Source organism: Leptonychotes weddellii, chromosome 1, assembly GCF_054177405.1.
Source record: "Leptonychotes weddellii isolate Sample4059 chromosome 1, ASM5417740v2, whole genome shotgun sequence".
NCBI classification, from domain to species: domain Eukaryota; kingdom Metazoa; phylum Chordata; class Mammalia; order Carnivora; family Phocidae; genus Leptonychotes; species Leptonychotes weddellii.
In genome coordinates, this window is record NC_138369.1 from 53,158,440 (window position 1) to 53,185,245 (window position 26,806).

General features: G+C 44.1%; 1 protein-coding gene across 7 annotated transcripts in view; it reads left to right on the forward strand.

Moving 5' to 3' along the window:
- Positions 1-26,806, forward strand: part of UBP1 (upstream binding protein 1) — a 54,487-nt gene that overhangs the window by 24,780 nt on the left and 2,901 nt on the right. For 3 of the 7 annotated variants that reach the window (XM_031032696.2, XM_081823751.1, XM_081823772.1), the window contains 14 exons: positions 1,380-1,456; positions 6,662-6,767; positions 7,219-7,325; positions 9,098-9,250; positions 9,352-9,462; positions 9,910-10,017; positions 15,579-15,682; positions 17,759-17,813; positions 18,479-18,572; positions 21,429-21,519; positions 21,683-21,814; positions 22,280-22,395; positions 24,515-24,657; positions 25,600-25,651. In XM_031032696.2, the coding sequence (XP_030888556.2) occupies positions 1,380-1,456; positions 6,662-6,767; positions 7,219-7,325; positions 9,098-9,250; positions 9,352-9,462; positions 9,910-10,017; positions 15,579-15,682; positions 17,759-17,813; positions 18,479-18,572; positions 21,429-21,519; positions 21,683-21,814; positions 22,280-22,395; positions 24,515-24,657; positions 25,600-25,651 (1,449 nt within the window). The remainder of the gene's footprint in view (positions 1-1,379; positions 1,457-6,661; positions 6,768-7,218; positions 7,326-9,097; positions 9,251-9,351; positions 9,463-9,909; positions 10,018-15,578; positions 15,683-17,758; positions 17,814-18,478; positions 18,573-21,428; positions 21,520-21,682; positions 21,815-22,279; positions 22,396-24,514; positions 24,658-25,599; positions 25,652-26,806) is intronic. The other 4 variants (XM_081823794.1, XM_031032695.2, XM_081823783.1 and 1 more) reach the window with 3 other exon arrangements.

Below are 26,806 nucleotides of genomic sequence, written 5' to 3' on the forward strand. Positions count from 1 at the left end.
CAAACCTTCAATTATAAAAAACCATAATTTCTGCAAAGTGTGATAAAGCAGAGCACAACAAAAGGGAGATCTGCCCTGCTACAACATGTGAGAAACTTGAAAATATGCTTAGTAAAAGAAGTCAGTTAATCACATACTGTGTGATTCCATTTGTATCAAATGTGTTAAGTAGGTAAATCCCTAGAGACAGAAAGTAGATTGATGAGGGGTTTCTAGGGGCTGGGGTGGGCGAGGATGGAAAGTGACTGCTGAGGAGTAGGATTTTCTTTTGTGGGTGATGAAAATGCTCTAAAATTGGTAGTGTGATGGTTACACAATTCTGAATGTACTAAAAACCAGTTAATTGTACATTTTTTTTTTTTTAAAGGGTGGAGGCGTCTGGGTGGTTCAGTTGGTTAAGCAACTGCCTTCAGCTGGGGTCATGATCCCAGGGTCCAGGGATCGAGCCCCGCATCAGGCTCCCTGCTCGGTGGGAGGCCTGCTTCTCCCTCTCCCACTCCCCCTGCTTGTGTTCCCTTTCTCGCTGTCTCTCTCTCTGTCAAGTAAGTAAATAAAATCTTTTTTTTTTTAAGATTTTTTTCTTAAATTTTATTTATTTGACATAGAGACAGAGAGAGAGGGAACACAAGCAGGGGGAGTAGGAGAGGGAGAAGCAGGCTTCCAGCTGAGCAGGGAGCCCGATGTGGGGCTCGATCCCAGGACGCTGGGATCATGACCTGAGCTGAAGGCAGACGCTTAACAGCCTGAGCCACCCAGGCGCCCCAATAAATAAAATCTTTAAAAAAAAAAAAATAAAAGGGTGAATTTTATGGTATATAAGTTATATCTCAATAAAACTGATAAAAATTTGGTCTTGGATTATGCATGTATGCATAATAAAAATTTAGTATGTGGGACTATAGCAAATGAAAATAAATTGGGAGAGAAACTCTTCAGTCTTCTGTAATTGTGCAAGAAGGAGAGGATGGTGTTTGCAGGGAAGAGAAAGATCAACCTGAATTTGCTTCTCTAGTTGAGAGACAGTTGAATTTTTTCTTTTAAAGATTTTATTTACTTACTAGAGAGAGAGAGAGCAAACTCGTATGTGCTCCTGCGCGTACACACACACCCACACACAAGTTGGGAGGAGGAGGAGTACAGGAGGAAGGAAAGAGAATCCCAAGCAGACCCAGCACTGAGCACAGAGCCCGATGCAGGGCTCCATCCCACGACCCCAAGATCATGACCTGAGTCGAGATCAAGAGTCCTTTGCTCAACCTACCGAGCCACCCAGGCGCTCTGAGAGACCATTGAATTTTTATGTTAAACAGAGTCATGTTCTTTATATGGATTGTTGGTGATACACAGTTTCTTTACATTCAGTAATTTATTTAAAATAGGTCAGTCTTACGAAATTCGGATGCTGGATAACCGGAAAATGGGAGATATGCCTGAGATCACTGGAAAATTGGTAAAGGTAAGGATGAGCCATCTTAATTGCTAACAGATATTACAATGATTGAAAAAAGTAGCAGTTTTGCTGTAAAAGTTTTGGGGTTTTTTGCGTAAGAGTTATTTAAAAATCATTTAATTTCACTTTAAGAATTAATGGCTATATTGAAACTCCTAACTTTTTGAGCTATACTTTATTTACTTATCTGTAAAACAGAAATGATAGCAGTTATTGGGTGAAATAAATGTGAAAGCCCTTTGGAAACTAAGGTACCATAGTTGTGGCTATGGGGAAAAAATCTACCACCACAATGAAGACTTTTAAGTTTTTCTTTAAAAGTTAAAGATAATATGGGGGGAAATGTAAGTGTTAATATGAAACTCTTTAAAACCCTTTTATTTCACCTCTTAAATTTGTCTAAGTAAAATTTGAACTCTCTGTTCATTCTGTTGATGTATCTGAATGAAGGCAGTCATTCCAAGTGTAGCTCATCCCTCTTAGGATATATCTTCAGAACCATCTCTGTCCCCTCCAGTGTCATGCAGGGTGGGTCCTCTAGCCTCTACCTGTCACACACCACGGTGTATTATAAATCCACAGTATTACAGGGCAAGACTTCTGGAAGAAGCTTAATTGGAGGAAGGCAGAACTTCATCTAACTGTTAGCAAGAGAGAAGCAGGCATGAGTTCTCTTGATGCTTCCATCTTCCCACAGAGAGGCATATAGGGGCCTGGGCACTGCTGGGCCCTCAGTATGGAGAGGCATTCCATTGGAAAGACTCCCCTCTGTGGATCTGCCTTTTTAGAGGGCGAGTGTGGGGAAAGACAGCCTTCACAGGGGGAATGGATACTAATATTAAGGCTAACAAATTTGGCTTCTCTGGGAAAGCCAGTTGCCCAGCACACAGAGGCCTTGAGAGTCTTTGGGATGTTTTAATGTTCCTCCCATTCTCGGGGGCAGGAAGTCCCCAGTCCTGTGGGAGGTTGAGGGAAAGTTGGGAGTCTGCGCCCCGCCGATCAGTGTCTTGCCAACTTGGAGTGAACTCCCAGACTTCTTCTGACTCCCGGGGCTCCTTTTTTTTTGTTTTAAGATTTTATTTATTTGACAGAGAGACACAGCGAGAGAGGGAACACAAGCAGGGGGAGTGGGAGAGGGAGAAGCAGGCTTCCCATGGAGCAGGGAGGCCGATGTGGGGCTCGATCCCATGACCCTGGGATCATGACCTGAGCTGAAGGCAGACGCTTAACTAACTGAGCCACCCAGGTGCCCCCCGGGGCTCCTATCTTACCTGGAACAGAGGGAGAGGTTATTTTTGCCATTTGTACTCTGAGTCTATCGTGTCTATGCCCTATTAGTGGATTTGGTCATTTCCCTGGAGGGTAAGTCAGATGGTCTTATTTTTTTCATTCCCTCCTATTGGCATTCTGACCGTAGTGCATACTGATTGGGCTCACCATTTAAAAAAGCCATCAGCGTTCAGAGTGAGCAAGCTTTACTTGGATTGGCTGTTCTCTGCTGGGCTTTTATGACAAATAGTGACAAATGGAGGAGCCAGACTTAACAGCTCTCATTTTCCAGTGTGTAGGAAGCTTAGGAATGTCCAAGATTCTCTCAGAATGCCCTGGTCCCAAGCTGGCTTATTGTCAGGCCATTGGGCACCCTGGCTCACCTTCAGCAGATCTACCAATTGTCTCACACCCAGTTAAAATCCAACCAATGATACGTATTTTAAGGGAAGATGTGGGTGAACTCTTTTGTCCCTATGAAAGTTACATATACATTTGGTGGCTGTGAGATGCTGTTTTTTTGTGTTTTTTTTTTAAATCAGTGTAGAAGTGTAGAAAAATTGTTTAAATTGTAGATTTGTCTATAAAATGGAGTAAGGCATTATTATGTGCCCTGTATTGAGAGCCTTAAAACTGGATCCAAAAATATTAGAATACTACTAAAAAACTACTTATCTGGTAAAATTCAAACATACCCAGAGGTAGAATGGTATGGTGCATCCACATGTGTTTATCATGTGGTGGTTTCTGATGAATTTCACATGTGTGTCATGGGTGCCCAGGATAAATTCTCCCACCAGTGGCCACAACTGTCAGCAGTTTGCCAGTCTTGTTTTATTTGTTCCCCCCTTGTGCTTGTTTTTTTTTTTTTTTCCTTTTTCCTTTTCCATTTTTTTTTGGCTGGACTACAGAATTTACTAACTCATAATTTTAATTCCTCTTTTAAACAGTAATTTTAACTAAGCTCGTCATTCATAGCTATTCAGCATCCTCAGGAAAATAAAACACACTTTGGCATGTGGATCCAATGCCAAAATTAAGTTTCCATCAAAGCACTGGAGAAAGTCACTTTTGAAGCCGTTTGTTATTTATCAGTGAAGATAAATGGCTTTCTAGGGAGGTTCACTGTGAATAGGTGGTGAGATTTAGAAAGGACCAGTCTGATAGAGGAGACTTAATGTTTAAAATACTTTTGGTAAGCTAGTTAAAAATATCTGTCAGATTAAGTTGGAATGGCAGGATTAGTTATGTTGTTACATGACTGTTTTAAATTCAGCTTCCTGGAATTTAGTTCCAAATTAAAATACGTAAGAACATTTAATATACACAATTAACACAAGTTAAGAAATGAAGGCAAAAAACGACCCTTTATCATGAGATAGGGAACTGTTGACAGTAAAGAAACCATCCCCCTACAAGCGCAAAGTAGAGGTTTTGTTGACATTAAATCAGCATATTCTGCCTAGACAAGGGTACTTAATTTGAAAGCATCAGTTTCCCTAAACAGTTAGCTTCCGGATTGGAAAGGTTAATTTTTAAAAGGTCTTAAGTCGGTTTCATCTCCCCTTGATAAGCCACTTGTCTCATATGTGGTGGCTGTGCCAGAAAACGTCTGGTTAGATCCCGAGAGTCTGCCCTGGATGCAGAGCCACAGTCGGCCACCGCCACAGGCTACACGGTGCATTTCCCCCAAATCACGTCCTTTTTTACCTAGAAGCTCCCCAAGTCTGATTCCTGGCTCCACGATCTTTGACTCTGCTACTGTGGGGGAGTCTTGGGGGACAAAGGGTGGGGTGGCAGGGGTGCTTTGGAACTTGGTGAAAGTGCTTCCTGTACTCAATGAGGTGCTTGTTCTATTTGTCGTATTGTCAGGGCCCCTTTATCTGTTGCTGGGTGTCTGAGTTCATGACTTTTTCCCTTCCAATTTCATTTAAGTTTTCTTTTATATATTGCCACTTCTTAACTATGGTTCTCCTTTCATATTCCTTACTGAACTATCTTAGTCTGACCTCCTAGAATGGCGTTTAGTAAAGCTCTCAAATCTGGTACTTACATTCTCATGCTATTTTCATCTGAATTTGTGGATTCAGTTAAATACGGAAGAATCAAAATCATGTCATTTCTCTGCTGCACTTTATTCTGAGTTCAGCGTGTTGGTGAGTGACCCAGGGGCTGCCCCCAGCCCGTGTACCTTCACTGTGAGGCTTTGCTGCCTGCAGGCGGTGGCGTGAAGTGGGTGTAGTGGACCGCCTGGGCAGGCCCTGTGCATGCGGGTGCAGGTGGGGAAGGCAGATGGGCTTGAATCAGAGCAGCGACCGTGCCTTTGTAGATTTCTACTTTGGTCCTGACGACTGACTTGGCCTCTTTTTAAACGACAGTTGACCCTTGAACAACACAGCTTTGAACGGTGTGGGTCCATTTACAGGCAGATTTTTTCAGTAAATACAGTACAGTACTCTAAATGTATTTTCTCTTACGATTTTCTTTGTAACTGTTTCCTTTTCTCTAGCTTACTTTAAGAAAGCAGTATATAATATATATAACATATAAAATATATGTTCCTCGGCTGTTGTTATCGGTAAAGTGTCTAGTCAACAGTAGGCTATTAAGTACTTAAGTTTTGGCGGGGGTTCAACGCCCCTAAGCCCCATGTTGTCAAGGGTCAGCTGTGTTTCAAATTAAAATACGGCTACTTTGGGACGCTTGGGTGGCTCAATCGGTTGGGCATCTGCCTTCAGCTCAGGTCATAATTCCGGGGTCCAGCGATCGAGCCCCACATTGGGCTCCCTGCTTGCAGGGAGCCTGCTTCTCCCTCTTCTCCCTGCTCTGTGCTCTCTCGCTCTCTCTCTCAAATAAATAAATAAAATCTTTAAAAAATAAATACGGCTACTTTTAAATAGTTTGCTTCAAAATTTATCTGCTATGGGCAGTACCTGGTGGGTAGGGAAGACAGGGGCACTAAAGTAATATTTATATGTATTGGTAACAAATTATTTCCTATTTATACCAGAGCATCTACTGGAAATATGAATATCTTATTGCATCATGGGAAAGTTATCACAAATGTGTCACAAACATGAATTCGTGCAAATGTGGTATCTGAAGGCATTTGGATGACCTGTTTTCCTGTTCCTGGAATGAAACAATACTTGGCACTCCAAACCTGTGGGAGGCAAAGGAGGGATGGGTGGAGAGCAGAGAACTGGCCCAGAGTTTGTGGAGTAAAGTCTTACCTAGGAACCGTAGTGTTTGGATCAAGTTTACCTGTGGGTTGGTGTTTTTTTTTTTTTCCCCCCTTGCTTACCTCAGATAACGCCTTGCAAATGAAATAGTAGAGAATTACTTTTGCATATGTGGTGTTTTTTTTTTTTTGCTGGATCTTATTTTGCAGATCCCCCCACCTATTCCTTGACTATCTCTTTATTTTTTAATTTCATTGAAGTATAATTAACATGCAGTGTTATATTAGTTTCAGGTATACAATATAATGATTCAGCATTTCTGTATATTAGTATTCATCCTTGATGATCTTTAAAGAAGTTCATTTATTAACTTATTTTAAATGAACAGTTTTACCATTGTACCTGGGTTTCTCTGTTTCTCTTTATACTACTCTTTGACTTTAGTAATTCCTGTCTGCATCCGATGTTTTCTTCATAGAAATAGAATTCTTGCTCACTGATTTTATGGGCGTGTACCTTAATTTTGAATTGCAATATCAGATTGTAAATAAAAATTTTACCTAAGTAATCATTTTATTTGTGCCTTTTCTTTGAGTTATTCAGATACTCCAAGAACAAAGCAGTTCACTTAGAAAATGTGTAGAGCAGAATTTTTTTTGGTATACTCTTCTATTATGGGTTAATGAGTAAGAAGTGAAAATGCTTCTGCATTTTAGCTGGACCAGTTTAAAAGTACTCATTTTCCCCACTTGTTCCATAGAGCATCATAAGAGTTGTATTCCATGACAGACGGCTACAATATACAGAGCATCAGCAACTTGAAGGCTGGAAGTGGAATCGTCCAGGAGACAGACTTCTCGATTTAGGTACAAGTGGCTGTCAGAAGACTCTGGAGAGATTCAGGCAGTTGTTTAGCTGTGCGTGGTGGGTAGGGAAGGCACCGTGTATAATTGTAGGGAGAGAGTTTTGGTGTTAGCAGATCCGGTGTGCCTTGAGTTGTTCTGTAGTTTAGAAATGAAGTGGTTTTTTAGCTCTAAAAGAACCTGAGCCAGGAATTTGGAGTTTTGAAATAATTTATTTAATTCTCAGTTGGCACCATCCATTGTATGTTGAATAAAATGAAATAGAAACCATGGTGGAGAAAGTCTGATCGCATTGGGTGGGTTTCGATGTTAGCATCGCTGACTGGGAAAACGCTGACGGAAAAGGTTCTGCATGGAGGTGAAATAATTGCATGTGAACATAATTATAGTAAGTTGTAAGCTTTTTAATTATTTGTAGTGGATGAGTTTCTATGTAACTCTTTTTAAAATACAGATATTCCAATGTCTGTGGGAATAATTGACACAAGGACAAATCCAAGCCAGTTAAATGCGGTTGAATTTCTGTGGGACCCTGCAAAGCGCACATCTGCTTTCATTCAGGTTTGGAGTTTTTGCATTATTAGTATACTTGCCTAGTCATTTAAAAGGCCATGGATGAGATTAAATTCTTGACACATGATGTTACCTTCTTTTTTTTTTATTTTTATTTTTTTTTAAAGATTTTATTTATTTATTCATGAGAGAGAGAGAGAGAGGCAGAGGGAGAAGCAGGCTCCCTGCGGAGCAGGGAGCCCGATGCGGGACTCGATCCCAGGACCCCGGGATCATGACCTGAGCTGAAGGCAGACGCTTAACCGACTGAGCCACCCAGGCGTCCCATGATGTTACCTTCTTTAAATGCTTATTTGTAAGCTATCTTGTAATGTCTTCTATTTTATATATATTTTAATTACATATATACTGTTAAATTGGAGTTAATTTACTAAATCCGTCATTTATAGGCTAACATATACAAAGACAGTCGGATATGTAAAGCATTATACAGACGTTAACTTTTAGCATGGTTAGTGACAGTAATCAAAACTTCTGTTTTTCATAAGATGCATTTCTCTTGAATAAAAGCTGTTTAAAAGGGTAGGATTGGGGCGCCTGGCTGGCTTAGTCAGTAGAACATATGAATCTTGGTCTCGGGGTCGTAAGTTCAAGCTCCACATTGGGCGTAGAGTTTACTTAAAAAAATAAAGTAGAATAAAAGGGTGGGATTGAAAAAAAGTGTACAGTTTTAAGATTTTCTCTCTAGCATAATTTAAAGACATTTCTAATACTGAAAATTTCAAACCCCACAAAAGTAAGAGAATAATAATGATGAATCTTCCATGTACCCATCACCTGGCTTCAACAGTTATTTAGTAGTTTCCTCTGTTTTCGTTATTGATGGAATACTTTAAAGCAACTCCCAGGCATCTCACTTCACCCATAAATCCTCAGTTTGTATCTTTAAGAGAAGAGTTTTTTAGAAGTATTAATGTATATTCAGTATATGAATGTATATTTGGAAGTGGTGGAATTAAAACTGAGTAAGTAATGTTTATGTGGAAAGGGAGATTGCTTAATTGCTGATCAACCTAAGTAGTCTCTGATTTGTATGAACTGTAAAGAATATTTGTTTACTTATGTATTTATTTTTTAAGAATCTTTACTATTTTGTGTTTTTTGTGGTTTACCAAATACTGTCTCTTGCTAATGAATAGTCACTAGGGACACGGTTCATGTTAGTTGACATTGTGCTGGTGCCAGGAGAGGGGCGGAAGTGGTGGGAGATGAGCGTTGTCCTCGGTGAACTTTGAAGGTTGACAGCAGAGTTCAGATCGATATGGGCACGGTGAGTCGTGGCCATGCCCCCAGGCCCCTAGGTGGTCTCATAAGTGTGTGTAGGCACAGCAGGAGCCTGATGGGCTGGCTAGAGTCCAGGTGGTGACAGAAGAGGGCAGGCGACAGAAGCTCTCAGCAGTTAGGGGTCGGTTGCTGTGCACTGAGCCACGTGCAAGGCCAAGGACGCTGGGGCTGAGAGCATCATTTGGTCCAGAGTGTGGAGGTAGGAGACGTCCGCGTGACCCGAACAAGTCCTGTGTGAGAGGAGAGGCATTGGACTGGGGAAGAGCTCATTGCTAGAAAGTTCAGAAAGGCCCAGTTGGATTTATGAAAGGAAAGCCACGCAGAGGAATTCATGACAGCCGTCTGGCTAATATGCAGGAGTTTGTTTGGAAGGATCCTGAATTTATGGCTGTGGCAGAACACCTGAGAAGGAGCCAAATTGAAGGAGACTCAGTGGGCGGTACTTTGAGTCCCTTTCAGCTTGAGTTCTTTTCCAGGTGCACTGCATCAGCACAGAGTTTACTCCCCGGAAGCATGGAGGTGAGAAGGGGGTGCCTTTTAGGATTCAGGTTGACACCTTTAAGCAGAATGAGAACGGAGAGTACACGGATCATCTCCACTCGGCTAGCTGCCAAATCAAAGTGTTTAAGGTAAGTGATAGAAACGAGGCTTTTAGTAACTAAGGCCCAGTTTTGCTTGTAAATTGTCCATCTTCAACCTGATGGATGAGATCATCTGTTTTGTTTTTAAGCCTAAAGGTGCAGACAGGAAACAAAAAACGGACCGGGAGAAGATGGAGAAGAGAACGGCTCACGAGAAAGAAAAGTACCAGCCATCCTACGACACCACTATCCTCACCGAGGTAATGCACAGTAGCGTTTCGGTTTCTGAGGCGAAGCAGCTGTTTGCATATTAGCACTCTCTCTAGGGAGGGGTTTTGCTACAAAGGGGTTGGGGAAGATTGGGTGGTAGATTGACATAATATTCTTTGTGAAATTTGCGGGGGATAGATTTTATTTAAATTTGGGGATTTTAATAGATTAGTTTCCTGGGTGGGGTCTTGAATGAAGATGCTGAAATCCCAATCTGGTCTCAGAAACAGACCTTACAAACCTTGAAGTTGTCAAGAAATTAAGTTGGGGCCTAGAATGTCTGATTTTTGTCACTGCTGGGGTTTTGCATTTTCTTTAACTTTGAATCCTGCTAGTCATACATTTGTTTAATTGGACTGCAGAGACATAAAACAGGGTATTAGATCTTTCTTTGTATAATGAAAAGACATTGATCCCAATCTTTGGTGTTTGTCCAGATGAGGCTTGAGCCTATAATTGAAGATGCAGTTGAACATGAGCAGAAAAAGTCCAGCAAGCGGACTTTGCCAGCAGACTACGGTGATTCTCTGGCAAAGCGAGGCAGTGTAAGGGACTTCTGCTTCTCTTTTCATTGTGCAAGAAACCTTGTGCAGTGTTAGATATAGGATCAACTTCCGCCGAAAAGTAAAGCCAAATTTGTTTTTGATGTCCTTGTCTTGATTTAATTTGCTTTTGTTTAGACTTCCTGCTTTCTGTTTGTTCCTCACTGAGGAAAATTTCCTAAATCTAACACTTTAAAACAAAGTTGACCATATTGGGTGGTTTTGGAGGGAAAAACGACACTCAGAAATGTGTTCCCTCCCTGTCTCCTCCCCCTCCTCCCTCCCTCCCTCTCTCTCCTCTGCACACACACTTCCTTCAAGAGCACTGAAATTAATTGAAAATACTTTCTTTAGTAAAATAGTTATTTTTGTGTAATTAAAAAAGGTTTTGCTTTCTCATGTTTTATAACTGTTAAGAAACTTTCATGGATTTTTAGAGAAATGATGGCAGCAAGCTTGACATTAACATGCAATACTTTGTGTCACATTTCCCTGCATGTAGTATAAGAATGTGCGTCTGTGCTTTTAAAAGCCCATTTGGTGGCACTGGTAAAAAGAAATCTTTGCATCGGTGTTTCCTCTTGGCTCCTGCATCGTGATCTTCTGCTTCAGGCCAGAATAGCGCACCTTGCTACCCTCGGACCCAACATGCAGTCAAGGGGTTTGGCTTTGTCAGCTTCAGTGCAGCAGATCCTTATTTTATGACCCAGTTCTTTATCGAACGGTCCACAAAGGTTCATCCTGTTCTTTAAACTTAGATCACCATGTACCCGCAGTTAATGTAAACACAGAGCATTCTCTAATTTTTAAAAGTAACTGTCATCATATGTATCAGTCACTACTCTCTCCATCTCATTGCAGTGTTTGTACTGTCAAGGTGCCAAACATGGGATTTTCACGCTCACACATGTATGTAATTCTCTGTGCTATGAAAGTCACAGGCACTATCACAAGAACCTCATTTCCAAATTAAAGCATTGCGTGACGATATTTTAGTGCTCTTTATGCAATAACCCTGAAAATGTAGTCGTCTGGATGGATGGGGAGCACACATGATGCATTTTCTTTAACTGGGCTTTTTGGATTTGGGTCAGAGGTTGTATGGAACAACTGTATGCTCCTTCCCTGGAATGCCCCCCTCCAGTTTTATGTTTTTAATCCTCTGTCTCATTTCCCAGCTGAAGACTCACAAATAGTTCTCCGTAAACTTTTCTGGGGAGATCCTGTAACTCAAGTCACTTTTCCCTTCTTGTTGGAAACTAGTTAGTTAAAAGGAATGAGTTCTGATAATTCATAAATTAAAGAAATCTGTTATAGCCCAGAGCTAATCTGGAGATGGTAGAATTGTTGGTAAATTATTAATAATTCTGAACTCAAGTCTAAAGTATGCAAAACGTCAGCAGTTCACTGGCCTGGGATTTCACATCTTCCTAGAGTGTGTTTCTTGCTGCCCTGGGCTGTGTTTGGTTGGGTTAAGCTACTTCAGGGGGGTGGTTAGAGCTACTCTTTGAAACCTGTTTAAAAAAGCAAGGTACAGATTAATCCCTTAAAAAAAGTCCACAGCATTTCCTATATTTCTGCAAGTGCCTACAAAGAAAGGCCAGCATTTCTCATAGTTGTTGGATAGTGACAGTTGGCTTTCATTAGGAAGGGAGGTCAGGCTCACCTGTTAAAAGGTGTTGTGTGAACCGGTCCCACACTGAACAGAGGCCCTACTGTTGGTTCTGAAGAGCTGCCACCCAGCAAACCCTTTAATGCATCCGGGGGTCTTGGTCTCTGAGCTGTATTTTACTGGCTCACATCGGGACTGCCAATATCTACAGTCTAAGGTGGGTCAGCATTTTCCAGGCTGCTGGGGGCGGGGCTTTGTTCACGGTACACCAAAACTGTGCCCACGCAAATCCAAGCCAGGTAGTGCTGGAGGCATCATGAATTACAGACTCTGCTCAGGACCAGAAGCAGTCCAGCACTGTTTACCTTTCCAGACAGGGAGGCAGGACAAGGTAGAAGAAACATCGTGCAAGTCTTCCTCCGTGTGCCCTTGCCCTCCTGGCTTGAGACTGGGAGAGGAGCCCGTAAGACATGTGCAGGTGGGCTGCAGTGTGGCAAGCAGCCTGGCCATTTGAGACCCTGCCACCCATTATTCCCGAAAAGCCGAGGCCTCCCAACAGGACAGTTTTCTCCAAACATTGGTTTCCTGGTGTTCAGTGAGTCTGGCTTCATATTTATTGGGCAAGTTTTAGATGTCAGCTATTAATTAGCAATCCTGCTTTTCTCCTGTTAAAGGAATTGAGGTATGTAAAAATGAAATAGTTGTGTTTATGGAGGTTCTGCACATTTGGTGTCCCCACTGTCTTACTGTGCTAACTTGAAGCTGTTGATGGCTTCACGTCCTCAGACAGTGGGCAGTGATGAACAGAGCAGGTGTGGGGAGGCTTGATACTAAAAGGTTCACCTTACTTAGATGTGCATGTTAGGCTCTGTCGTAATATTTTGTATCTGGGGAGGATGGTGTAGCAGGAAAATCATCTTCCACGTAGTGGAGCTGATCATGAGCATGTGACAGCCAGAAGTTATTAGATCTGCCAGTCGGGTTCCTCAGACTGCACGAGCAGCAGAGGTACTACTTTGTAAGATGAAGAGAGAAACGAGGGCCTAGTTTAAAAGGAGGGGGCACTGTTGTGTGTAAAAGGGTGTTTAGAGTGAAATTGGTGTGCATGCAGTGAGTTCAGCGGTGCTGTCCAGCTAGATTCGATTGCTTTTTTGAAACTTGGTAGTAGTTGAAACAGTAAGTCTGTAGTAGTCACTTTTCCATTTTTTGAGGGGATACATAATGAGTGGTTGTAAAGAATGTTAAGAGCCTAGGATTTCTATTTTATTTTCCTTCTGTCCGTACTTCTGATGGGTGTTAGATATGTTGTAAGCACCTATAACCGTCGGGGAGACTAGTTTCTGCCCTCAGTGCTTCACAGTCTCTTAGCTCCTTCTACATGCAAAAGAATTTTGAAAAAGTATATACACCCTTGCACGTTTTCAGGTTAACAGGAAAGTTTTCATCATAAATTTCATCATCATCATGCAAAAGAATTTTGAGAAAGTATATACTCCCTTGCACATGTTCAGGTTAACAGGAAAGTTTTCATCATAAGTTGCAAAGAAGACAATTTTCTGGCACCATAAATATTTGTGTTATAATTTAAGAGAAAGCTATTACACTACTTTTGGAAGTGTATTCATAGCAATTTGACACCCAGTATCTTTCATTTCAAAAGTTCATGATGAAGCTCCTAAGTCTGAAATTTTATCCCACTCTTCCTTCTTGATCTGTTTTCTCCTCCACTCCCCATAAATAATTTAATCCCAATATGACGTACTTTTATGCCTGAAAATCTTTTTTTTGAATTTTGATTTATTTGAGAGAGAGAGCGAGTGCACGCACACACGGGAGAGCAGGGTAAGGGGGCAGAGGGAGAGGGAGAGAAGCAGACTCCCCGCTGAGCTCAGACCCTGACATGGGGCTCAGTCTCACGACCCTGAGATCATGACCTGAGCTGAGACCAAGAGTCAGATGCACAACTGACTGAACCACTTAGGTGCCCCTGCCTGAAAATCTTTAAATGATCACCCTAATTACTTCTTTATGACATACTTACAGAAACTGAGATTTAATATTTCCTCTGACCATAAGGCTTGTGAGTCAGTTGAGAACTCTGTGACCGTTGTGGGGCTTGAACTCATCACCCCGAGATCAAGAGTCACATGTTCTACTGACTGAGCCAGCCAGGCACCCCGAGAAATTGAAAACTACTTAATGATTAGTACCAGTTTATCAAAACAACAAATCATATACATTTTGATGAATAGTTAATTGTAAACATAGAAATGTTATTGGAAATATATCATGAAGAATGAGACAGGGTAGAATGCAACCAAATTCTAGATTTTTTTTATAGATAAGAGAAACTTCGTTTAGATGTGCTTATTTTTCTTTGAGCAGTGTCATTCAGGTCTTGAAATTCCTTTTGAGTTATCTGCACAAAAGCCCAGTGACCTATTTTTGTAGGAACAGGTAGATTATTTCAGTACGTGTCAGTTGACACCAGGTCTCCTGAAGTTTCTGAAGGCAAGGAATTGAAAACTGCCTGACATACAGAAGAATTGTTTTATTTTTTTAATTTTTTAAATTTATTATTAAAGATTTTATTTATTTGTTTGACAGAGTGTGTGCACAAGCAGGGGGAGCAGCAGGGAGAGGGAGAAGTAGCGGGCTCCCCGCTGGGCAGAGAGCCCCATGTGGGGCTCGATCCTAGGCTCCTGGGATCATCACTTGAGCCAAAGGCAGACACTTAACTGACTGAGCCACCCAGGTGTCACCAGAAGAATTTAGAGTCATGTACTTTTTTTTTTTAAGATTTTATTTATTTGTCAGAGGAGAGAGAGAGCACAAGCAGGGGGAGCGGCAGACAGAGGGAGAAGCAGGCTCCCTGCTGAGCAAGAGTTGGACACGGGGCTCAATCCCAGGACCCTGGGATCATGACCTGAGCCGAAGACAGACGCTTAACGACTGAGCCACCCAGGGGCCCCAAGAGTCATATACTTTTTTATTTATCCTAATATCTTTGAATGGTCTTTTGCTTGGTTTGGGGGAGGGTCTTCTATCCCCTGTCCATGGTGAGGTATAACGACTTTTTGTGTAAAATGGGAGAATAATGATTCTGAAGGGGGCCTTGGAACCGAGGACGTCCTGACATGGACTCATTCTAGATGGAATATCAGGGAGTGAGATGGACTCTCTCCATACGTAGCTCAGGTTTAAAGGCTTGTACTTGGCTGCCCTGGCCTGCTCAGCCTGCTCAGCATGCTTTGGACTTCAGCTTTTTCACCTCTCCTGATTGTAATAGTCAGTGCATCTCTTTGTATCTTTGCTCTATCTTTGGTCAGAATGGGACCTGGGTTTGAAAGATGCCCTAGATCACCATGCCCCTTCCAGAAACTATAAATACTAAACATGTGTAGACAGGTAGAGAGACATGGGCAGCATGGTACCTGTTGATGTGTGTTGATGCTAGGCCTGCTTCACCTTGCTTGGGGATTATTAATTTTAGAGGAATCAAGGAAGCAAGTGGGTACTGGCCAGGCTGCTCCTTGGGCGAGAGGGCAGAGGAGCGCTAGGGGGACAGAGCCCCTGTCACTGTAGGTGTCAGATGTCACTTGTGAATCCATTCTTGCCTCTGCTGTTCTAAACCTTGATAGGTACCTGCTGCAGAGCTGATAAACAGGGAAGTGGAAGTTCTTGGAGAAGTATACGTTAAAAATGCCTGCATACATTTTGCTGCTCTCATCACTCAGGTCTTCCCTGAGATGAATCCGTGTGTAGATGCAGGTGGCAGGGAAAGCCACACAGAAGTAAATTTGATACGTTTCTGTGAGGTTGCTTGATGAGTGTCAGGTGTCTTGTGTTTTATAACCTCGCATTTGGCCAGACTAGAGAGTGACTTACAAAAATATTTCTTCCATACACTTCTAAAAGCCTCCCGTTAATTTATTTTTGTTTCTATCCTTAGTGTTCTCCATGGCCCGATACCCCCACAGCCTACGTGAATAGCAGCCCTTCCACAGCGCCCGCCTTCACGTCCCCACAGCAGGGCACCTGCAGCGTCCCCGACAGGTACCGCTTCGTGCCGTCGCACACCCAGGGCTGGCCATGCCGTGCTCCTTCATTGCCGTCCCTCTCACTTGCCAACATCCTCTTTTGTATATATATTTGAGGTGTATGGTCATGGGAGCTAGCCGCCTCAGTTTCAGAGGAGAACTGTCTTTTCTTTGCTTGCCAGCCTTTTTGCTCTTAGCCCTTCATGCCTCACACATTCACAGCCGTAGAAATTGTAGAAAAGGGGGCGTTTTCAAGCTGCATTCTTTGTGAGAGAAAAAGAACATGAGTGGAGTTCATGGATAGAGAAGGACTGTGAGTTATTAAGGTGAAACTTGACTTGGATGTGTTCAGATTGCATTTATTATAAAGAACGTTTGTCTTCAGTGCACACCGTATCAAACGAGCTGTTTCCTGCCCTGTTTTTTCTGCCTCACATTATACACACTATTTACTTATTTATTTATTATGGTAAGTTTTTAAACTTAAAGGAAAGGCTTTTAATTTCTAAAACTTTACTGTGGTTTTAGAAATGGGGATGGTGGACTTGTTCTGTTTTATTCTCTGGCTGTGATTGGCATCTGTGAACCCTGCAGGCTCTGGGTGGGGGCAGGGGACGGTGTCACAGGGGTCCTGCAGGTGCCACATGGTGCCCCAGGGTTGGGGGGGGGCCTTGCCTTCCTGGGGCTCTGCTGAAGAGTTGATCCCGAGCAGGTCAGATCGAAGTTTCTCGCTGGGAAGGAAAGTTACACAAGACTGCTGAGGGAAAGGTTCTCCTCCTTACACTCAGGCCACGCCGACAGCAGGTCTGTCTCGGTCAGCTCTGGCTGCTATGACGGAACACCAGACCAGGGCCTTAGAGACAACAGAAACTTGTTTCTTGCAGTTGTGGAACTGGAAGTGTGAGGTCCGGGTGGTTCCGGCGAGGGCCCTCTGGGTTGCAGGTGCCACCCGGGTCCTCCCGTGGTGGAGCAGAGGCCCTTGTGATCTTGCCTTCCTGGTCGTCTCCCAGGGGTCCCACCTTCTCACGCTGTCATGCCGGGGGGGTGAGTTTGGTCAACATAAGCATTTTGAGGGAACACAAATATCCAGTCTGTAACAGGGTCTGATAAGAACACAAACAAAAACATGCTTTTCCCTGCAGAGATGAGTAGATTGGCAGGCAGCTCATCTTGTAGATCTTTGTGCTTTTCGAGGAGGAACACACTCTTGGACTCTGCGTCGGAGAGACCAGGGACTGGCATGTCCTCATGTGGGGGCCGTTTTAGTCTCAGCCCAGTCCGAGTCGTCTTGGGCCACAGTCATGACTTCGGAGGCTGGCTCTGGGCTCCCGCACTGCTGGCTGATCGCGCAGTTCCCGGGAGCCGCGCACCTTGCGCTGGCCAGGACCTGTGCTCTCTGCTCTGCAGGTGACGCACACCTTCCCTGTCTGCGTGGGCCCAGAGGGACAGTCACCAGTCAGCATTGGAACTTACGTAATTGAAGTACAGGCGCTGAGGAAGGGGTCTGAGCCCAGGACCAGGAAGGCACCACACTCCCTGTGGAATTGTCTTCATTTTTGTTTGACCTTAAAAACTCAGAGAGAGTGGCACACCTTTGTTCCTTTTGCTTCCCTGAGTTTCTCCCTCTTTACTCATGGGTAAATATTAATTAAAGGGGTATCATTTTCCATTTTTACTTAGGACCATTTCTTGGTGCTCCTTATTTTATTAAAGTGTGTGTGTGTATGTGTGTGTATTTTGCAGTTACTTTTAACTCTTTCTTAATTTCTCATATCTTTTTCCTTACTAAAATGAATGAGTATCCTTCATTTTCCTGGCACCCCTGGAAATAATTGGAATCCTTTTGTTTCCTAAAACTTGAAGTTCTTACTAGAACTGCTGGAGGAGGAGGCACCAGTTAAACCGCCTCCTGTCAGTTTCATCATACTCCCTGACCAGTGGTGCCAACATTCTTAATTGCAAATCTGCATGCTCTGTTCTACAATATTAGATTAAATTTACCCAGTTTAATACCCTTTAATGTCTTGATTTAAGTGTGTGTGTGTGTGTGTGTGTGTAATAATTCTCCTTTCTTTCCTTCCGTTCTCCCCAGCAATTCTTCTTCCCCAAACCATCAGGGAGATGGAGTTTCACAGGCCTCCATTGAAGTAAGTGTTTTCATCCTGAAGCTGTCCAGTGCTCTAAGGGGTCTGCGTTTTTTTGTTTTTTTTTTTTAAGATTTTATTTATTTGACAGAGAGCACAAATAGGCAGAGAGGCAGGCAGAGGGAGAGGGAGAAGCAGGCTCTCCACTGAGAAGGGAGCCCGATGCAGGGCTCGATCCCAGGACCCTGGGATCATGACCTGAGCTGAAGGCAGCTGCTTAACTGACTGAGCCACCCAGGCGCCCCTGCAATTTTTTTTTTTTTTTTAAGGTTTTATTTATTTATTTGACAGACAAAGAGAGGCACAAGCAGGAGGAGTGGCAGGCAGAGGGAGAAGCAGGCTCCCCGCTGAGCAGGGGGCCCGATGCGGGACTCGATCCCAGGACCCTGGGATCATGACCTGAGCCGAGGGCAGTCGCCCAACCAACTGAGCTGCCCAGGGGCCTGCGTTTTAAGGCTCTTAGAGGGGCTTGAGGCATTATTTGGGTCTCTGAGTAGTCAGACCTGTCCTCCTCTTGGGTGGTTTTTTGTTTTTTTTTTTTTACTTTAACCTTGGAGGAGTTCTGTGTTTTGTTTTAAGTGTTGTTCTTTATAACATGCCAGTGACTTGGGGTTTTTTGGTAAGTTTGAATAGTTTCTTCTGTTTGTGTTCATTTTCTTTGTTAATAGCAACTTCAGCCTTCAGCCACGATCCAGGAAACACAACAATGGCTGCTCAAAAACAGATTCTCTTCCTACACAAGACTGTTTTCCAATTTTTCAGGTATGTTTTGTGTGTGTGCATCTTTGTGTACATGTGTCTTTTGTACTTGTTTCTGTACTTTTATTAACCTTAATTTAAAACACTTTTTTGAAGTAATGATGGATTCATACCCAGTTTCATCTAGTGGTGACATCCTGCATACGTCTTGTACCAGGAAACTGACATCAGTACAATCTCCCAAAACCAGTTTCATGTGCCTTCATTTTTGTACAAGTGTATACAGTTCTGTGCAATTTTTCTCATTTTATTAACTTCATTTTGAAGTAATTTTTGCCTTACTATCTTTTGCAAAGTTAATACAGAGGTGTTCTATGTACCCTTCACTCAGTTTCTCATATAATCGTAGTATGATATCAAAACTAGGAAATAGACATTGGTGCAATGTGTGTATATAGTTCTGTGTCATTTTATCACATGTATGGATTCGTGAAACCACTACCGAAATTAAGATATAGAATTACAGCATCACCACAAGGATTTCCCTTATGCTTCCCTGCCCCTCCCCCATTCATACCTGTTCCCTGGCAACCATTAATCTGTTTTCTGTCTCTTGGATTTATCATTTCAAGAATGTTATATATAATTGGAATCACATAGTATGTGACCTTTTGAGATTGGCTTTTTTTTCCGCTCAGCCTAATGCCCTTGAGTCTATCCAAGTGATTACATATAGTAATAGTTCCTCTTTATTGCTGTGTAGTAGTATGTAATATGAATCTACTCAGGTATGATTTTTGTATACTTAAACTTTTAAGTTTTTCTTACAGAGTTAGCTAAGGGAGTATGTTGGTTTTTTTTTTTTTTTTAAGATATTATTTATTTATATGGGGGGAAGAGAGAGAGAGCATGCATGCACAAATCGGGGAAGGGGCAGAGGCAGAGAATATCCAAGCAGACTCCCTCTGGGTGTGGAGCCTGACGCGGGGCTTGATCTCACAACCCGTGAGATCAGAACCTGAGTCAAAACCAAGAGTTGGACACTTAACCAACTGAGCTGCCCAGGCGCCGCTGTTGGTGGAATATTAAAAGGGACCAAGCAGAGCTTCTCCAGGTGGTGCTCTCTGTTTAGAGAGACAGTGATAGATAGACCACGTGGGGCGGGGGCAGCATTTCCCAAGTGTATTTGGCCCTGGGACCCTTTCCCTAACATAGCCTGGCTAAACACCTCCCGAGAATTGCTGGGCCACAGTAAACTGGTAGTGAGCTTGCCTTGCCCATGATGCTGTGGGGCCAGGGAAGTGCAGTACTGGCAAGCCTTCGAAGAGGACAGAACTGCGTGCACACGCCTGGCCTAGGGGAAAGCTTGATTGCACAAAGAACGTGGTTTCCTGTTCCGTCAGCCATTTATTGCGATGTTGTGCAGTGAGTAGTCATTCCCTGTGTAGCTCTTTGTCTCTTTAAAATTAAAGTACTGTGTGAAAGTCTTGCTGGCTTGTAGCCACATTTTTATATGACTATATTTTTATCTGTGAAAAATTGGAAATTTAAAAATTTCATTGTGTGGGGAAGATGCATCTTGAACCCTCATAGGCAAGACACATGAATGAAGAGCAGAGCACATACAAAAAGCTCCGGCAGTGGGAACCGAGGGAGGTCCTGTTAGATGAATCCATGTTTCTGTCTGGAGAAGTTGAAGCTCTTTTCACTGTGAGCAGCACTCCCATGGGTTGGCCTCCTGCATTTTCCTCACCGAGGAGCTTCCCAGCAGAACCGGAAGGAGAGGGTGAGGCTGCTGGCTCGGAGCCTCTGGGCACTCACCTTCAGAAAAGGCTGTGCGCATGAGCGTCTGTCCAGTTCTTTGTGCAGGTTGAGGGGATGCACACACCCATCCCTGGCCACAGCTGTGGGCCCCAGGAGAGACCGGGGAGCCAGCCAGTCTTTGCTTCCCTGGCTCTGGAAAACAACTCCTTTAGTGTTCGTGCCTCATGGGGGTGGGCTTCTCTGGTCTTTATTTCTTTTACAAGCTAGAAGTTATTAGGCTCTCCCCTTCAGGCCTTCAAAAATAGAAAGACAACCCCATTATCTTGTTACATACCTAAGCAGCAGGTACTTATTACATGAAAGTCATGCCTTAATCCCAGAGGTCATCTTAATTGTACCAATAAACTACATCTTGAGTGATAATAGAGCGAAAAAAGAGATTACGGACACATTCAAACATAAAAAGTAGGAGAGTATGAACTTCCCTGTAACCACCCCCAGCCTTTGGTCGGTTTTGCTCTCTTCTCTCTCCCGCTTTTCTATTCTATTTTAAAGCAAATCCTAGATACCGTGTCATTTACGCTGGCGATCTGTGGGGGAAAATCCTTTCGTAGGATTTTCGCTTTCGTACTAGAACTGGCTGCTGACAGTTACGCTGCAGAATGTTGGCAAGTGTAAAGAGGCCTAGTCCTAACTTAGCCACCAGCTTGGGCGGGTCCCCAAAACGCTAGACTTCCACTTCCTCTTTTTGTAAAATAAAACATTATTATTGTGATCTCAAGGTTAATTATCTGGGGTCAGAGTCCTGTTTATCCACAAAACCACCAGCCAGCCAAAACAAGGTGGGCGGCGAGGTCGTGTGCGGGGAACAGACAGGCCTGTGGGCCCCGCGCATCTGTCTGATTGACCTGCCTCTGCGCTTCTGAGCCCCTCCTTCGTACAGGGCTCGGAAGTGCCAGCATTGTATTTACTTGCTTGCTTTCTCCGTGGGGCAGGGAGTGTGTGCGCGCGCCCGTGTTTGTGTCGAGTGTGCACGCAGGAGACCATGGTGGTTTTGAGGGACAGCTCACTGTGTGAAGGCAGATGCTGTAAGGCAGCCAGTCCTGCTTGTTCTTTTTCCATCTCTTTGAAAAGAATCTTTTTGCTGTTCTCCAGGTGCCGACTTACTAAAACTGACAAAGGAGGATTTAGTACAAATTTGTGGTGCAGCCGATGGAATTCGGCTCTATAATTCCCTGAAGTCCAGGTAAAATACTGTTAGGAACTGTTTGCTTGAGCTGAGGACGTGCCTTTGCGTGGGGAGTTTGGGCAGAACGTGGCCGCGCTAGGTTGGCGGTTGGCGCACGTGCGCGCTGTGGGGCGTGGGCGGCATTGCGCTCACAAGAAGACTGTTTTGTGTGCACCCTCAGGGCGGGCCCAGGTATGATGCAGGCACTGATGAGGGCAGAGGTAGACTGTAAGGCTGTAGAAATGCACATGGGCAGGACTGATTTCTTGAAGACGACTGGGTTTGTTGCCAAGAAAACAAACTTCTCATTTAGGTGAGCGATACAGAATCTATGGTTTTCAAGGTCATATGACTACTACTAAACAGTTGTTAAAAATGTAAACTTCTGATTGTGAATGAAAATGATGGAATTGTAAACTCTTCGGGCTTTTAAGATGCATTTACTATCGTTGCTATTTCTAGACTTGTGGCGTGAGAATTCCATTAAAATTGAATCTTACTAACTTTAAATTGCTGACTTAATCTTGAAACTTAAATTTACCAGCATCTGACAGACCATCTCAATGGTTTAGAGTCTGGATCATCAGATTAGACCACCTGTGATAGTTGGTGTGAGGTGTGTGTTTTTATATTTTTACTAGTCATTTATTTCATGTAATGAACTAATACCATAAAGTCTGCGTAAGGAAATAGAGCCTAGAGTCCTGTAGTTGGCATCTGTACCTGCTGCGGGGCGGCGTTCTCCCGCCGGCTCACGCGGGGCGTCTTCTGATTGCAGGTCGGTTAGGCCCCGCTTAACCATCTACGTCTGCCAGGAGCAGCCGAGCAGCCCACCCCTGCAGGGCCAGCAGCCGGCCGGCGGCGGAGGCGACAGTGGCGGTGGGACGCCTTACGGTGGGTCCAGAGCGCACCTCGGACAGCGAGGCAGAAACAGGAAGGCTGGGTGGGAGTGCGGACCGCATGGGGGGGTGGGGCAGCGGTCCTGGGGCCGAGGCTTCCCCAGAGAGGAAGCGAGCTGCCTTTCTCTGCTCTCGCCGCCACTCTACAAGTCTCCTTGCCGGGAAGAGCTAACAAGCAAAAGCCCAGCTCGAGTGCTTTTTGGAGTTTTGCTGGCTTCTATTCCCCCCCACAAACCTCAGATTTACTGAAATGATGAGTATAACATTGGTAGCATGGCAAGAAAGCAGGAGGGTTTTTCTTTTTTTTCCTTTCCATTTTACTGACTGGGGGGAGAAACATAAACTGTCACACGTGCAGAGATTCACATGCGTCCCAGCACCAAGCGCGCGGACTTGTGTCCGACGCGCAGCCGGCCAGTGCTGTGAGCTGTGTGCTGAGCACTCCACGCCAGTAGCCATCCTTCTCAGCCTACGGGTTCTCCTTACTTGTGTAAGAGAGCGTTGGCTGAGGGCAGAGACAGACCCTGGCCCTTCTCTCCTCTGAATATGGCCCTTAAAAACAAAAGCAATTACGCCTTTTAAAGGATGTGTTTTCTTATTTGTAAGGTTGGGTGCGTGGTAATACCTCCCCTCTTCCCTCTTCCCATATTCTGAAACAAAATAAGGGCAACACACTCAGAATTTTCCAGAGAGAAGTGTGTTATGGAATTCACAGAGGTGATCATTTACCCTAATTTTGGGTAGAGCTCCGAGAATCACTTGGTGTTCGAAAAATCCAAAAGAAAGCATCACTCTTGTGAGCCTTTCCACTTGGTGTCATTTTGACTTTAAAAGCTGTGAATTTGAAGACTAAAGATACAGAGGCTTAGCTTGAAACGGTAACATTCTAAAGGAGCTCTCCAGGTATCACCAGGATCTTGTATATCATTTCCATCTATGCGGTCAGGCCTGTTGGACTGGGGAACGTGTTTGTGGAGGAGAGTGGGAAATGTTGGCCAACTTAGCCCTAGATCAGGGGTTTTCTAAGTTTCGGCAAACTTCCCTAAAAGGCCAAGTAGGAAATGCCTCTTTGTGGACTTGGGGGGCTCTTTCCCACCAGCCCTGCCATTGCGGCGCCAGAACCAGCCCAGACCAGATATAGTGATGGGTGCGGCTGCGTTCTGATACAGTTCTGTTGGGAAAGAACGAGTGAGGGCAGGGCTGGGCTCACACAGGCTGTAGTTTGGGGACTCCGCTCTACATCAGCTCTGTGTCTCCCCTTAATTGTAGTTCCACATCCAAAGCTTTCCATAATGTGTAATTAGCAGAGGTTTCCGTTATTGTAAGCACACAAGAAACCCCAGTTTGGGGAAGCCAAGTTCTAGCACTGATGCTCCGCTCGCTGGCCGGCTGGCTTAGGCCGTAACTGAGCAGGACCTACAAGAGCCGTGCTTGCTGCAGATGCACTGGCAGCAGATGGCGGCTGCTGCAGAGTTAAAGGTTCCAGAAACCCGGGCCCCTGGCTGGACTGCACTGCAGCTTGTGGGAAGCAACAGTAGGTGCCACTGTCCACGTCCTTAGCTTCTTATGCTGTGTCTTCTACACCGTGTTCCATTCATTCTCGGGGGGATTCCTTGGGATACATTCCCCGTAGTAGGATTACTGAATCAAGAACAGAGTTCTTTTTATATATCACTAGAAACACATGATGTTTGAAAACTGCTTTCTTCAGCTATAATTTATATACCACAGAATCCTTCCACTGTAAGTGTCCAGTTCCAAGACAGTTTAGTCACTTGAGCGTTTGGCAGCCATTACCACCATTGGGTTTTAGTAGTCCCATTACTCCAGAAAGGCCCCTGTGCCCATTTACAGTTAATTCCTGTTTGTTTTTTAAGAAAAATTAAAACCTCAGATCCTTCTGTACAGATATTAGTGTTAATGTTTATTAAATTGTACATGTGGTATAATTTATTATTATTTCAGTAGGTGGTAAGGGAGGAAAGAAATAACTAGTTCCCATTTTTAATTTTTATATTTTTTTTAGTACTTTGAAAGGGGTGATCTTCTTAGAGATGACATGGAAAACAGATCAAAGATTACTGCTAAAATGCTACTCTTATTTTTTATTTCAGTGTATCATGCAATCTACTTGGAAGAAATGGTTGCTTCAGAAGTTGCTCGAAAACTTGCATTGGTGTTTAATATTCCTTTCCACCAGATTAACCAGGTCTACAGACAGGGGCCCACTGGTATTCACATTCTTGTTAGCGATCAGGTAACGTGAACTGGCCGTGCCATTGCTGCTCCCTTCCACGCTGGCCTTTATTTTCTGTCACTGAAGAACTCCGGAAAAATTCTGTGATCTCTTGTGCAAGTACTCCTGAGAATCAGTTTTAAAGAGCTGGGGTCAAATTTGTAAGAATCTAAAACCAGGAGTTTCGGGTATCCTGGCGATACAAGGGATATAAACCCAGACCTGTGGCTTGGCCCCCTCTGCCCTCCGTCCTCCCTTAGACACTCACTGGGGGCTCCGGGGTTAGTGGGGCTTTGGCCAGGTTTATGTAGGGGGGTCTTTGGATGTGTTTTCCTTTTCTTTCCTATTTGATGACTGATCTTTATTTAAAAAAAAATTTGTTTTTAAAGATTTTATTTAGTAGAGAGAGAAAGCATGAGTGGTGGTGGGTGGGGGGGCAAAGGGAGAGGGAGAAGCAGGCTTCCCGCTGAGCAGGGAGCCTGATGCGGGGCTCGATCCTAGGACGCTGGGATCATGACCTGAGCCGAAGGCAGACGCTTAACCGACTGAGCCACGCAGGCGCTCCTGATGGCTGGTTTTTAAAAACATTAAGGTTATTGTTCCCCCAGTGTTCCGCAACAAGCAGGTAATAATAGAAGACCGCTAAGACCGTGACTCTGTTAAGAGTCGTTATTCACAGGGCCTGTCGGGGAAAGCTCCCAGTGGGTCAGGTGGGTTGTAGGGCTGTCTCAGGGACCGGGCACGGGCAGGCCTCGTCAGCACGAGGCCCCGCCAGTGCAGCAGGTGGAAACGTTTACTACCTTACACTGCCTTCATCAGTTACCGTTTTGACCACCGAGTTCTGTATTTGTGCAACAGTATGTAGATGATGACATTTTCCTGGAGCTGCTAATTCTATTCTTTTCTGATCAGCTCAGAAAAAACAGTTGGATCTTAATTGTGTTATCTGCTTTATCCTTCTAGATGGTTCAGAACTTTCAAGATGAGAGTTGTTTTTTATTCTTCACAGTAAAAGGTACTTTGCATGAGTGCATGTGTCTTGAAATGCTGAAATCATGAAAGATGGTGTGTGCCTGTAATCAGTAGTCATCTTGTGTGTTTACTTTTGAAAATGCTGGCTTTACTAGTTTTAAGAGTTTGAAAAATGAATCGAGAATATTCCTAGTGGTTAATAAACTAGCAAATAAGAGGAGTCAGTCCTAGATTATTGGGAAAAAATACTCAATTCAGCCACCATTTTCCTGAACACCTTTCAGACAGCTTTTGGTTCTAGAAAGGTCTTGAACAGAACACTCCGTGGAACTCCTAGTGGGGAAAGCAAACCAGAATTAGCCACCAAGTGCATACAATTACAAAATCTTTTAAGTGCTGTGAAGGAGTGGGAAAGTGGGGGTGCTTGTGTTTAAGGGGGTGCCGGGTAGGGGGACATGGAGCAGATGAGCGAGGCCTCTCTGAGAAGGTGTCAATAATGCTGAGACTTGAAGAGTGAGGGGAGCTGCTCACCCTAGGAACACCCCAAGGGGGTATGAGGCTGTGTGCGAAGGAAAGAGCCGGGCTGCTGTGCAGGGCCTAGTGAAGGCTGTGTCAGGGACACACGGAGCAAGATGGAGTCAGGGTGGGAGGTGCGGTCTGGTGTGCAGGACCTGGTATAACGGTAGTTGAGATTTTACTTGAAATGCGTTGGGAAGTCAGTGAAATTGTTTAAACAAAGAAGGAATGTGATTAGGTTTTTCTTCCACTCTTGCAACTCTGTGGAGGCCGATGGGAATTGGGGGAAAGCTGGAGGCAGGAGAGGTCACCTAGGTCTGACACATTTATGGGCAGGTCCTGCTGTGCTCCACAGTTGAGCGGGGGTCGGGGGAGGGCGGGTGACTCTTGTAAGAGCAGCTGGGCAGACAGTGTCCCTAGTAGAGAGGCAGAACCGGTTGGGGGCGGGGGGCGGCAAGAGTTCCATTTCACATGTGCTTGGAAAGGTCAAGTTGGCAGTGAATTGTCTCTGTCTGGGGCTGGCAGGAAAGGCCTGGGCTTGAGATGTAACTGGGAAGCCTTTAGCACATCAGCAGTGACTCTCAGCTGTGGAAGTCGCTGCGGTCATTTAGGGAAAGAATATGGAAGGAGGGCCCAGATGGGTCTCAGAGAAGTTCCAACTGGAGGGCTAATGGAGGGATTT